The 15068-nt window shown below is 45.2% G+C and overlaps 1 protein-coding gene across 9 annotated transcripts in view; it reads left to right on the forward strand.

Annotated features, from left to right (window-relative positions):
* LOC135385943 (hemicentin-2-like) overlaps nucleotides 1–15068 on the forward strand; it is a 1123122-nt gene that overhangs the window by 982307 nt on the left and 125747 nt on the right. For all 9 annotated transcript variants that reach the window (XM_064615587.1, XM_064615589.1, XM_064615588.1 and 6 more), the window contains one exon: nucleotides 2222–2332. In XM_064615587.1, coding sequence (XP_064471657.1) covers nucleotides 2222–2332 — 111 coding nt within the window. The remainder of the gene's footprint in view (nucleotides 1–2221; nucleotides 2333–15068) is intronic.

Below are 15068 nucleotides of genomic sequence, written 5' to 3' on the forward strand. Positions count from 1 at the left end.
AGGCAGCGAGTTGCTCATCGGTGATACATCAGTATCGGTATTCGTGGTGCCTGATTTCTTTGCGTCTATTGCCCCTTTTGCTCTAGTGCTTGGAACGCAGGTTGACATTCATGAAACTAACCGTCTTTCACATTTACCCGTGTGTCACCACCCCTTTGAGCGTTGGGATCGTTCTGTCGCATCTCGTTTCGTACCGAGCCGCAGTGCTTCGTCTGCGTATTAATTTTGCGGAATTTTCATTCTCAATCTTTAGCGTGCTTTAACGTCCCTTGCGGAAGACGACGTGTCTAAGCAACTGGTCCCCTACCACCAAGTTGCTGGCCTTCTCGGCTGTGATCGAACCCGCAACCTTTGGATCACTAAACATTGTCGTGCACTAACTCGCAGATCTGCGCCGAGACCGGAAGGTAACCCGGGTTCAAATCCGGGCGCCTGCTGTGCTGTCTAGGTGTTTTCCTTGGGTCCTCCTCAGACGCTGTAAGACAAATGTCGGCACACTTCCCTGTGAAGTCGGCCCAGGACGCATGATCTTCCCCGAGCAGCATGCCGCCACGCTGGCATTCAGAACGCTCGGAAGAGGCACCCCCCCCCCCCCCCCCCCCATAATTCTTGCGACGTCTCGCGATATGTGCGAATACCGCGCACGAGGTGCTGGCACCTCATATGTCTGTACCTGCTAACAGAAGTTGCATAGGTTACGACTGTAAAGTGTGCAGATGGTTATGTACCTCAAGCGTCGAGCCATGTGGCGAGTGAGTTTCCCAACAGTCCTTCACGTACTTGCTCAAATACAGGGTAGGAGCGAATAAAGTAGCCCCATATTTTTGCACGTATGGCGTCACCGCATGAACTTCCGGTGGCGCTTTCTCGGATGAAAACGAACAATAAAATCGTAGTAACCAAACTCTACGTAACAAAAAAGTCATCCATGCAAACGTTGCTCTCCGTGCATCCCGATTTTCCTATGCAGAAGTCAATGTGGCGGTCACGGCAGAGTTGCGTCTAGCTACGGCTAGGCGTACCAGGCCTCGTTTTGTTTCTGCGTGAGTGGCACCCCCCAGCGGTAGGGCGATGCAACTGTGGTCCGCTGCCATGTCCCACTGGAAATACACAGAGCAAAGTTCGCGTTGCTAACGATTTGATTGTGCAAAGCTTGGTTACCACGATTTTTTTTCTCGATTTGCATCGCATAAATGCACCATCGTGCGCCGCCGGAAGTTCGTACGGTATGCACGGAACGCGCTATCTGCGAAAATGTGGGGCTACTTTATCTGCACCCCCCCCCCCTGTACATATTCGATATAATTACGATCATGATGGTATTTACGAAAAATATTGAGATTATGTAAAGGCACATGGCTAGGAAGGTGCTTAATGATGACTCGATTCTTCTCTGTTACGTAAAGGTAATATGTAAGTGAACGTTGTGTCTAGCTAATTGATAGCAGCGCGTAACTACTTGTGAGGCTCACATCTGTGGTATTACAACACATCTGAGCGGAATTCTGCTGATGAATTGCTTAACGTATGTACGGGTACAACACTACTTATCGGCCGATATATTCCAAAATGCGTCACTTTGGAAGAGCTCCAGTCGGCAACAGCTCTTTTGTAACGTCAAAACACGGTGCTATCCTAGACCATACGTAAAATTTTGTGGTGCACAATTTTACTCATATAGCAGTTTCGACAAACCCAAAATATTTCCACAACTGCCGTACTCCTCGCGACTGCAGTGCTTACTGTCGTGGGGACGAATGAATACTTCCTCCAACGCTGGCCTCGCGCTCCATTTTTGTTTATCTTCACTGTGTAAACAATTGTCCAAATAGTTTGGAATCTTCCTGCTACTCGCACGACAATAAATTTCCACGGTTCCACGCGCCGCAAAGCCCCTCGACGCATTTCCGAGGTCCTCTATTGCAAAGACGTCCTCGAGCAGTGCAGTTGCTTTGTTTTCTCTACTGATGATTTTCGCAGCTTTCTTTTTCACGGTTGACCGTGTTCTCCCTCCAAATTATGACAATAAATATTAAAACACATACTGGCATGATAAATTATTTGACGTGAAACGCTGTTGCACACATCTTATGCAGATCTTGCCTGGAGCTAACTTATTGTATACTACACGCTATTTGTACCGCATACCTGCGCTGCATAGTGTGGTATACCTCGACAGTCTCGCGGCATGAAATGATTTATAGTCTCTTCTTGTTCGCAGTTCCACCGAAGGACGCTATTATACGAGACGAAACGGGCAAGCCTCTTCATGGCGTGATTGGACCTTACGACGAAGGGGCTCAGCTGGTACTTATCTGCGACGCAGACGGGGGTAAGTTGCAAAACTTTTTAGATATCAGATCTTTCATCTACGTTACGTTAGTGCTACGTTGCCGTACTCAGAAATGACCACACACGTAGCAGTTGTTGAATATCTTCAGGCCTCACGCTCTTGAACATTGAGCATGACATAAAACGCGCTGTGCCATGTACAAGTTTGTGGAAATATTAGTGAGTTTTAGTACAAAAGTACGCTGCCGCCTTTGCGTACGTAAGGGATAGCGTGGTGGTTCTGCGCAGTGCGCAAACCTCTGCTCGTGTCTTGCGCGTGCGCAGAACCACCAACGCTATCCCTTACGTACGCAAGTGCGATGGCGTACGATATACTAAAACTCACTATTGTCATTCATTACGTTCAACAGCGCTTTGCTTTGGTCCAGTTGGTATTCCATGAATACTGGTGATGGTTCAATCGCTGCAACGACTGTTACGTGAATGGAACAGAAGGACAAGGAAGAACAAGTGCACACAAAGAGTGCTGTTTTGTGCATCTGTTCTTCCTTGTCGCTCTGTCCTGTTCACGTAACTGTCGCTGCTGCGCTTGAACAACAACTTTATTTTGTGATTATGATTGTGGAGTTTCATTGCCAAGGGCGATACTGTACCCCATTGCTGATGGTGAAAAATTACCATTAAGTTAGAATGCACGAGCCGATCGCACGAGTAATCGCTACGCGTCCGATGTACTTGCGAACAGTACGTTTTTTTTTTCTTCTTCTTGTGTGCTCTGGCTGTGTTTTCACTGAATATATGCAGGAGTACGAAACATTTTTTATTTCCAAACAAGGAGGGAAAGCACATAGACGAGTCAGTGTATCCATTCTATCACTCACGTTCAATCACGGGTGTCAGGAGCCAGGGCACACGAAACGAAAACAGCAATACAACAACACTTAACACACACGCACACACACACTTAACAGCAACAGTAATATTGTTGAATGTGAACATATCTGACACAGGTGTGTCTGGTTGGGAAGTTATAGAGAGATAACACGAACCACAAACCACGAAACAGGTTTCCCGAGGTTTCAGAGACAATCAGGCTCCTTCTTCAGTGGTGAATCAATTGTGCAGAGACAAGACAGCTTCTTTTATACCATGGGTGACGAATTCGGGACCACATGGGGGCATGTCTGTGTCATCTGTCTGTTTGTCCGTTCGTCCGTGTCAACTGTCTGTCTTGCAGTACTCTTCACACGGGGGCACGCTTGCTTGTTATAAGCAGCCTTCCTTTAACGTTTAACACCTACTGGAGTCCTTGTGAACTATCAACATCTTGCTCAGACTATTCAAACGAACAAATGCTCCAGCATCACGTGAAGTTACATCACTATGCTTACTAAAATAGGTATGATAATGACGATGATGGCAGCGACAAAAATATTGTAGAATAAAAGAAACAAGGTATATTTCAATACAATAAATATTGAGTAAACTACTGATGTGCCATAATATCAGTCACACACACCAGTTCAGTATTTGAAATTACTTTCTCTCCAGAATTAACTTCGCTCGAGCGATATAGTTATAACAGCAAACTTTCTCTCATCATCATAGTCAATGTATCGACCGGCGAATGTCAATGTATGTAACATCGACCGGCGAAGAAGCCTCCAACAAGGTTGATGTTGATGATGATGTTGATGAAGTAAAAATAATATTTGAGAGATCCTCCAACAAGTTAATTCAGTTGTACCTGTACTGCTTCTCCTTTTTTAACTCAGCTATAGAAAGGAAAACCAAACAGAAAAATCCTGAAAGAAGATCAAGCCAATGTGCTCATCAACGTAGAACTGCTTCAACCCATGCCACCTCCGAAAAGCAACCGGCTATAATCGGGATCAACCTTACCGTGGCTCGAATGTCATTCCGCGCTTAATGTCCGGAAGTGGAGGCAATGATGCACGTCGAAGGTTGGGAACCTCCCCACGAAGTCAGCGGGTGACCCATGGTTTTCCCTCGTGCGAACCGCTCTGTGGATAGAAATACCTGCAATACTTACGCTATTAATATATCGCGGTCTAGTGACATTATGGTTTCGCGGTATGCCACCGTGGGGCGAAGGTCGACTGTTCTGCGCATGTCAACTCGACCTACGGGTGATCTACGCACAACGTACGCACGTGTACACCGCGCCTGGGTGTGCGTTGGTATCCTTGCTCTGTAGAGCTTTTCGTTTAGCTTTAAATGTACAGTAACTGCGGCGACCACAGGGCGGCAGCGTTCACTCGAGAACTGAGCAGGGCTCCACAATATTTGTGGAGTAGAGTTGGGAATCCCGCGTCATATTTTCACTCCCGGGATTTCGGAATTGTTCCGGACGAATCGCGGGACGGGATTTCGAAATCCAAATAAAACCGAGACAGCTCGCATACAGAACATTTGTGTAGCAACTTTTGTGTGTGTATGTCTCTTCAGCGCTCTGTCTCTACATGTCAATTAAAACATTCATCATAACTTAATGGTTTCCCTCGTGTTTTAGTATAGCTTAGGAGCTTTGTATAAAAAAGAACTCACGATGCCTGTTTCACGTTGTCCTCAAATAAGTGGCTCTATGCTTTCATGCGCGGTCGTCACATGTAGCAACACTCGATTTATTTAACACTGGACGAAACTAAGCTCCGACTTACACAACTGAATAATCGAAACATGAAAACCTGACAAACAACAGGAAATGAATGCTCCCGGATGTTTAATGTCGAAACTCCAGTTGGTTTATTTACCAAGTGTGTGGTTCATGCTACGTCGAAGGAGACGTGTGCTTAGGGACCTTTCGTAGAGGCATTAAGAGTTTTCAGTATATTGCTACATCTCCTGCACCTAGTGCACAGTCCATCTTCGGCATGCAATGAGTAAAACTACGCGCAGGTTGAATCGCCTGACTTTGCGGCAAGTATTTTTCGCTTCCGAGCTCATCGTAGAGTTCAAACCGACTCCTATAGTGATCACAGGGCCGTTCTTTTTTTCGTTTTTCGCTTGTTTACGACCACTGCGCCACGGATGCCGTTCGACGCCGACGATACCCCTCGAATGCGGGAAGCAATTTACGAAGCTCCATCGCGTGCGTCACAGGTATCAAATATCGAAGACTCGTCGCTGCACCGCACAAACAAGGAAGTATGTGTGCGCTATTACGGCGCTTCGGATGCAGATAAGAACAAAGAACTGTAGATCATTCAAGCCTGTGCTAGAAATTAAACAACTCAAAATTATTCCACCGTTCTGCGTCCCAATCCACCTATTTCTCCTTCGTCAGAGCGTATGAGCGGGCTGTTATCCTCCTCTCCTGCCTCCCAAGTGTTTCAGAGCTGGTTGGAAAACAGACGCGAGGAAAGAGGTGGATTCCACCTATTTCTCTTTCGTCCGAGCGCATGAGCGGGATCTTATGCTCCTCTCCCGCCTCCCACGTGCTTCCTAACTGGTTAGAATTGGAAAACAGAAAGAGGTCAATTGCGCCATCGGTAGCTTTGCAGTATTCCGCTCGAATCCTGAAATCCCGGAAATTTTTTTTAAAGAAAATTCAGGGGTTACTTCAGTGCTGCAAATGCCGAATCCCGAAATCCCGGGATATTCTCGAGCAAATTCCGGGATTTCGGGATAAGAAAAACGGACGGGAACCCGGGATTTCGGAATTCAGGATATCCCGGATGCAAGAGCAGCATTCAGGGACACCCCCTCTGAAACCCGGCTTGACCTGATAGCAGAGGACTACGCAAGGAAGCTAAGTTTACAGGGTGGTGCGTGAGTACGTGAGGAGGAACACATCTGGGCAGGGAGAGGAGGACATATCTGAGTCGAACAATTCCCTTTTCGCGCCCCGACCTGATAACAACACCGATAACACGCCCGGGAGCATTCGCATAAGATAAAGAATAAGACGTGATGTATAACTGTGGGAACGAGCATGAGACTTTCCAGATATCTGGAGATTGCCGGATGAAATTGGCAGGTTGGCGCCTGTGATAGCCTTCTGGACGACAAATTCACTAAATGCGAGTTCTAAGAGTGCAGCAAGGACAGCAGCTACGGTCCGCAGACGATACACAGACTACGTAATTTTATGATGATGCCATCAGTATCAAATTGGTATCAAGAGTTATTACGAGCTAAAATAGAGGAAACTGACAAATTGGTGCTAGTGAGTGCCTCTTGGGCGACGATTTGACAAAATGTCTGAAGTAATAGATTGGGCTGGTTGGTGTAAATCCACAAGCGACCAAAGAACAAACACGAAACAACAACAGAGCGACTTGTGTCTGATCTTGTCTCCTGTTTGTTCTTTGGTAGCTTGAAAATGAATGATTTGACCAAACGCTACTTCGCGGGCTCTGGCAAGGGAATCAGGTATGGGCCGCGGACTCATAGCTATTAAGCATGGATACACAGACTACGTAATTAAGTGATGACATCTTCGATATCACGTTTATATCCAGAATTATTACTAAATGAAATGGAAGATACGGACAGTTTGGCGTCTGTGAGTGCTGTGGCGATGCGAGTGGCAATAGTTTGATCAAACGCGACTTCTTTGGACCAGGTATTTTGGAGCAGAACTAAATACCAGATTTGGAGATAACGCTAAACAAGTGCTACGCGCCCTCGAGTACATTATTTATTTCCCGCTTAAGATGAAATAATGCTTAGATCAGGGCAATCAGGGCTCTCACACACGCGGGCCGCATGTGCATGGCTTGCAGTCAGCTATTCTGTGTCCCGAGGGCTCTTGACCACTAAATAGAATAAAGCTGCCCCCCCCCCACACACACACACACGCACACCAATAATGAAGAAGTGGGAATGAAACCAGGTTTTCAGGCATTGTTTTTACCCTTGCTCGATGTAGTGTTGCTCCTGTCGACGTATTCACATTCGAGCAGTTCTTGTGACTCATGAACCTCAGCTAGTAGTTATAGCGATTAGCGATCTGGTCTGAACGTGCATTTTGATAAGCTACACTGTAAGTAATATGATAATTGAGAAGTTATAGTGGAGACAAGTGCAGAGAATGACATCATCTTAATTATTACACTAAGTTTATGGGCTTACAGCATAGCAGCAGCCTCTCCGGATATCATGCGCGAAAAACTGTATACTGAGCACAGAGAGGCGCAGTGAAAAAAAAGAAAAAAAATAGATGGAGTAGTTATGTTCGAGGGTCATTGTGTGAATATTTTTAATTATTTCTCTTTCCCTGATTTCCTTTTTCTTTTTCACGTTGAAAATGCAAGCAAAACCAGCAATACAGTGTGTAAACCGACAATTTCAGTGCTCCTGGACGTTGGGATAATCGTTCGTGAAGAACTATGTACGAAGAACTTGCAACGCCTTTCAACTTTTCAATGCCTAATTTGGAAAAGAAGCTCATTTGTCTCTGCTGGTGTGTCAAGTGAAGTTTCTCATTGACGAATTGTATATGCGAATGCCTAATAACTATACCGCTCAGCTGTTTGCGCTAAGGTACTTTGCTATAATTGCGGTCCTTTCCAGGGTGATTACCCCCACCCCCCAGGGAGGTGTACACTCCCCCTGAATTTTTCCAACCACTCCCCTGTAATTCATGAGATTTCCCGATACACCTTGGCCACCAATGCATATACGCATAGATATGTATCCATATAGATATACCACCCTATGGTTCTCTCCACTCGAAATCACGCAGACATCTTATCACGCCGGGTACCGCATCTTGGCTTCTATGAGCATTGATGATAGTGCCAGCCGCAACAACAATGACAAAGAAGAAATTGTCGTTCCTCTTCGCTGCTGATACGAGTTGCGCAACGGACCAAAGGCTGACACCTTCCGTTTGAATTCAGCGTGAGAGAGCCGCGACGGCAAGGAAAAAAACTTGCCAAGATACGGGGCACAAAAGTGAACTTGCACAGCAAATCGCCGGCAGTCCGAACATTTACACGGCAACAGACACCTACGAGCACTGGTGCTAAAGTCTGAGGAAAAGACATCATATATGAAAATACATATCCGTTACAACAACAACAACAAATAGTTCATGACTATGGCCTGGGGTGGTTCACCGCTTGAAAACATATCCGTTACGAAGCCGTTTGAATTTCACTGTTCATGGTAATCAACCAATTTTTCTCGAAGTGCAGCACGCATAAACAAGTCCATGGTATGCTTACACCTCGACCTGCAAGAAATGACCCACAGTGACCCTAGAAGTCTGCCCAGGACGCACATTTCCCCAGGGCGTCAGTCGTGACGTTGCCCATATACGTGAGGCCGACAACGGCAAGCCCTTTCACCATCACCACCACCACCACAGTATCATTCTGAAACATTGCATCACTTGCCAACTTCTTTGAGAAAAGTAAAAAGTAACCTTTCTGCAACCCCGATGATGGCAGGGGCACCCATGGAATACACCACAAAGAGTCACTGGTGTATTCTGCATAGCGAAGCCATTATCAACGACTTATACTAGGCCCTTGTACTGGGATTTTGACAGTGGTGACCGCAAAATTTGGAAAAGGCGCCGGCAGAGCCCTCTAAAACGGGCAAAACCCTTTGTATCATGGTGTCAAAGGCATATTCGAGACGGCTTATGCTATTGCCCTTCCCACTGGGATTGTAACGGAGGCGACCGCAAAATCCGTAAAAGACCGCAGCAGAGCCCTTTAGAACGGGCGAAACCTCTTTAATCATGGTTCCAAACAGATATTATCAACGGCTTATGATGCTCTTCTACAGGGATCGCAACAGAAGCGACCACCAAATGCGGAAAAGGCAGCAGCAGAGTCCTTTAAAACGTACGAAACCCCTTGTATCATGGTACCAAAGGCATATTAATGACGGTTTACGCTGTGCCTTTCTACCGGAATTGCGCAAGAGGAGACCGCATAATTTGGATACGGCAGCAGCAAGGCCTTATAAAACGGGCGAAACTCCCTGTATCATGGAGCGAAAGAAAGAAAGCTACCAGTGTCTTGTGCAATCCTATTCTGCTGGAGTTATTAACACAGGCGATCGCCAAATTCGGCAAACGTGGCAGCACAGCCCTCTTAAACGAGCAGAACCCCTTGTGTCATGCTGTCACAGTCATATTATCAACAACTTATACTATGTCATTCTACCGAGATCATAACACAGGCGACCGCAAATATCGGGAAAAGGATGCAGCATAGCCCTTCAGAACGGGCGAGACTTCTTGTATCATGCTGCCGATGACATGTCATCAATGGCTTGTGCAATGCCGTTCTACTGGGATTGTAACAGAGACTACCGCAAAATACAGAAAATGCGGCAGCAGAGCCCTTTAAAACGGTCGATACCCCTTGTATCATAGTTCCAAAGTTATATAAGTATACGCAACGGGTTATGCATGCTATTGCCGTTCTACTGGAATTATAACGGATGCGGCCGCAAACCCCATAAAAGGCTACAGCAGAGCCCTTTAAAACGGACAAAAACCCCTTTAATCATGGTGGCCGACATTTTACACACCTATAAAGACGCGACGGCTTATGTTATGCCCCTCTCCTGTGATTGCATCGGAAACCACCGCAAAATTTGGAAAAGGCGGCAGCAGGGCCCTTTACAATGACTCAAATGACTTGTATCATTGTACCAAAAAGATACTATGAACGGCTTGTACTGGGATTGTAACAGAGGATACCGCAACGCTCGGCAGCAGATCGAGCCCTTTAAAACGTGCGAAGCCCCTTTAATCCTGGTGCCAGGCCGTACATGGAGAGGTCGCGTTTGGAGAAACTGCTTCCGAAACGACACTCCCTAAGCAAAAAGCGTCCTAAGCTGATTTTGTAGTATGTATATGAGAAAGTAAGATCGCTGGGTTTGAACCCCGTATCTTGTTCCCCTGTTGCACCCTGGGAGGGCGCGTTTTAAAAATCGCTTCCAAAATGGCACTCGAAATGGCCAAATGGCCTATTTCATCAACTTGATATAACAATAATATTAAAGATGTCCTAAGCTAATTTTGTAATATGTATATGTGAAAGGAAGATCACGGGGTTTGGACCCCGTACCTTGTTCCCCTGTTGCACCTTGAGAGGTCGCGTTTGACAAAATCGCTTCCAAAACGGCACTCGAAATGGCCAAGTGGCAAATTTCGTCAACTTCGAGGCTTAATATTATTTGATATAAAAATAATATTAAAGATGTCCTAAGCTGATTTTGTAGTATGTGTATCTGAGAGTAAGATCACGGGGTTTGAACCCCGTATCTTGTTCCCCTGTTGCACCCTGAGAGGTCGGGTTTCACAAAATGGCTTCCAAACCGGCACTCGAAATGGCCAATTTCGTCAACTTCGGGGCTTAATATCATTTGATATAAAAATAATATTAGAGATGTCCTAAGCTAATTTTGTAATATGTATATGTGAAAGTAAGATCACGGGGTTTGAACCCCGTATCTTGTTCCCCTGTTGCACCCTGAGAGGTCGGGTTTCACAAAATGGCTTCCAAACCGGCACTCGAAATGGCCAAATGGCCAATTTCGTCAACTTCGGGGCTTAATATCATTTGATATAAAAATAATATTAGAGATGTCCTAAGCTGATTATGTAATATGTATATGTGAAAGTAAGATCACGGGGTTTGAACACCGTATCTTGTTGCCCTGTTGCACCCTGAGAGGTCGCGTTTGACAAAATCGCTTCCTAAACGGCACTCGCAATGGCCAAGTGGCCAATTTCGTCAACTTTGAGACTTAATATCATTTGATATAAAAATAATACTAAAGATGTCCTAAGATAATTTCGTAATATGTATATGTGAAAGTAAGATCACGGGGTTTGAACCCCGTATCTTGTTCCCCTGTTGCACCCTGAGAGGTCGGGTTTGACAAAATCGCTTCCAAAACTGCACTCGAAATGGCCAAGTGGCGAATTTCGTCAACTTCGGGGCTTAATATTATTTGATATAAAAATAATATTAGAGATGTCCTAAGCTAATTTTGTAAAATGTATATGTGAAAGTAAGATCACGGGGTTTGAACACCGTATCTTGTTCCCCTGTTGCACCCTGAGAGGTCGGGTTTGACAAAATCGCTTCCAAAACTGCACTCGAAATGGCCAAGTGGCGAATTTCGTCAACTTCGGGGCTTAATATTATTTGATATAAAAATAATATTAGAGATGTCCTAAGCTAATTTTGTAATATGTATATGTGAAAGTAAGATCACGGGGTTTGAACACCGTATCTTGTTCCCCTGTTGCACCCTGAGAGGTCGCGTTTGACAAAATCGCTTCCTAAACGGCACTCGAAATGGGCAAGTGGCCAATTTCGTCAACTTTGGGACTTAATATCATTTGATATAAAAATAATATTAAAGATGTCCAAAGCTAATTTCGTAATATGTATATGTGAAAGTATGATCACGGTGTTTAAACCCGTACGTTTTTCCCCGTTTGCACCCTGAGAGGTCGCGTTTGACAAAATCGTTTCCAAAGCGGCACTCGAAATGGCCAAGTGGCCAATTTCGTAAACGTCGGGGCTTATTATCATTTGATATCAAATTAATATTAAAGTAAGATCACGGGGTTAGAACCCCGTATCTTCCCCTGTTGCTCCCTGAGAGGTCGCGTTTGACAAAATCGCTTCCAAAACGGCCAAATGGCGAATTTCATCATCCTAAGCTGATTATATAATGTAGTGTATATGGGTATGTATATGTGAAAGTACGATCACGGGGTTTGAGCCCCGTACCTTGTTCTCCTGTTGCACCCTGAAAGGTCGCGTTTGACAAAATCACTTCCAAAACGGCACTCGAAATGGACAGTTTTATCAAGTTGTATAGTTTAATATAAAAGCGATATAAAATACAAGACGGTATCATTTCTATATTACTCACTGAAAAAAAAAAAAAGCTGTCTGTTCTGTCAGCCACTTCGAGTTCTGGAAAACATGACAGTTCTCGTTTCGAACTCCTTCAGACCGGCCGTACAGTCTCAGCGCATGCCTATTACGATAATACTGGGACTGGGTCCGTCGAGCGCCTAGCAGGGGAACCCTGTCTGAGTCGCAACTTTGAAGGCCCTGGGTGCATCAGGATTAACACTCACACATCGTGCCGTGGTTGGTATGTGGCCTGGAGGACGTACTGAACGAAAATAGGCGATGACATTTGCAGAATTTGACTGCCTTTGTCGAAAAATCGTAGTCTAAACATGGGCGATGTGCAAAAATCGACGGAATCCCCACAGCGCAATGCATTAAAATTCATTTGGCCAGGGTGCACTAGGCTTATATTCTGCTGGTGCCTTTCATGTCTCCAGGGGTTCTTTACATGGTGTTCTTCTCTATTAGGCGATGACATCTTAAAATTTTTATTCTGTTTTGCTGTTAATTGGCATAAACGCTGTCTCCCATTGAATTAACATCCTGTAAGGCAGCTTCCCGCATAGCGGCTGAGTATAGTGACGGAGTGCGCCGGCTGGGGGGTGACCGCGAATTTTGGGATTGGGAACGCTAGTTACGTGTTGCTTCAATACTTATACGTCACCTAGTGCAAAAGGGTAAAGGGAACGTGTTATGTCCTGAGATTCCAGCAGAAGTTTAAAAAATCCTTCAAGTAGTCTTTGTCATTGATCACCTTCGTAAATGGTGATGGTGGTAGCTGTGCAACGCAGATTTGTTTTTCCTCTGGTTCCCTTGTTTAGGGTTCAGTTCTATGGAGTTTGCAGCTACTATCATTTGAACTGTTACAAGAATTCCGTTCACAGGGACGTACGGTAACCTGTATAGCATCATACGTGTCCTTTTATACCGGTGTTACGATTTGTACTTATATTTCGCATTTGATATTTCAGTGTCTCAGCAAAAGGGTGTCTTTTTGTTATATTGGCGCATCATGTAGTTGCCCCTATTTCCGGCAGGCAATTTGCAGTTCATACGGCAATTAATACTGGAGATTATACCCCAAACTCTCCGCGAGATGAAACCCGTTTGCGGAAGTGGTAGCAGACATCCGGCAAGTATATCAGACCCACGCGAAACCCTTATGTTAGAAGCGGACGACGCTGCACGACGGGCTCCTTCTACGGTCTAAGTAACTTTCTCTCGCACTTGAAGGAAGTCGTTTAGGAGAAATGAAGTCCGAAGCAGGCACATTGTCATTTCCGCGCTTCCACTTTACTTTTGGTGCGGTTCTCGAGCGTAAGCTTCTAATTTTTGGTTCCTGGTTAGCGCCGTGAAGCAACTGTGGTTATGAGTGGCATACGCACGTTGACAGATGGAGATTGGACAACAGGAAGGAATTGCGGACAGGCGGTTAGCACGCGTCCTTGGTCGACTTCAGGGGGAACAGTGCTGACATCCCTCTGGAAAGTCTGCTGAAAAACGTCAGGCAGCACAGCCGATGGTTGGATCCCAACCCACCACGTCCCAGTCTTCAGCACGACCTTGAAGCTACCACCAACGAGCAGGAGCCTTAATCCGCTCGGACATGCCGCTGGTGCTTCTATAATGAATTATCGGGAATGCTGCGATATAACCAAGCGAGAAAGGTATAGCGACAGTTCATAATACATTATTATAATAATATAATATTGCCGGCGGCGGCAATTTTTGTTGTGGCACATGTTTGAGGCCAATTTGTTTAATGGTTGAAGAAGATTCGCAGAAGGTGTTTCTAAATCAAAGGAACACTTTCTAAGGAAGGTATTGTGGCGCACGCCTAAAACTTTTGCTGCGCTGTTTATTCTTATCTATCGTAATTGTCATCACTGCACACTACATCACGTGTAGCAAACACGTAGTGAAAGTGACATTCGCTGATTGGAGTGCACTACACGATAATGACACGAAAGCATCCCGTGTGACAGGGGTATAAAGCAAAACTCGAAAGCAGTAGACTGTGAAGATTTCTACATTTATTTACGGTACTTACACATCGCGTAGCGAACCACGCTTCTTCACCGTCTTGCACCACCCATTTTGACGTCAATATCTGAAATAATTATAGCAGGTCAAGATCCAAAAAGTGTATATTAGGTAGCATGCAACTTGAAAGCAACTCGTTACTTTTCCAAAGTAGCTTAGGAACTTCAGGCTCATTTTCATTATCTGTACCTTCGTTAGTAATTTATTTACATTTCTTGCACAATGACTTAACTGGTAACGAGTTCGTGTCGTCGAGTAACTTCCCAATCCCTGCCGCCACCCGATATTTCGATTGGCGATAAGAACAAATACACCATGATGACGATATGACGATGATGGCACAGAGTGTTTGGAACACGAGGTGCAGTGCCTGCCATATTACATGTGGAAAATTCTATGAGGGAGTTGGGAATGGTGCGTACCACGCGTACACACACGTTCAAATGACTGGAAGCATAGACTATAAGCATAGGCCACCACACGAATATAGGGGGCGCTAGTCATGTTCAATTCGTATGGTTCATTTCAGCTCAGTTCGATATAGGGGCAACCAGAACCAGGGCTTCGCAGAATCCGCCCTTTCATAAAATGTTAGCGGAGCATGCGCAAGACAAAGGCGTATTCTATCGGAACTTCGGCGAAACTGTTTGGTTGGGGTTCGTCGACTGCCATTCGTATCCACATGGTATCGGGTTGCATATTTTTGCGGTGAGAGGCAACATTTTGTGAATTTATGGAGCAGAACACTTTTGGTAGTAGCATGTTCGTTCAGCAGTTGCAAAGCTAAATACAGCAAGGGGGATAAGTTATGCTTTTTTTTTTTCTTCGGTATCCGTGCAAACAACTGAACCCACAGCAGAAGAA

Source organism: Ornithodoros turicata, chromosome 2 (assembly GCF_037126465.1).
Source record: "Ornithodoros turicata isolate Travis chromosome 2, ASM3712646v1, whole genome shotgun sequence".
NCBI classification, from domain to species: domain Eukaryota; kingdom Metazoa; phylum Arthropoda; class Arachnida; order Ixodida; family Argasidae; genus Ornithodoros; species Ornithodoros turicata.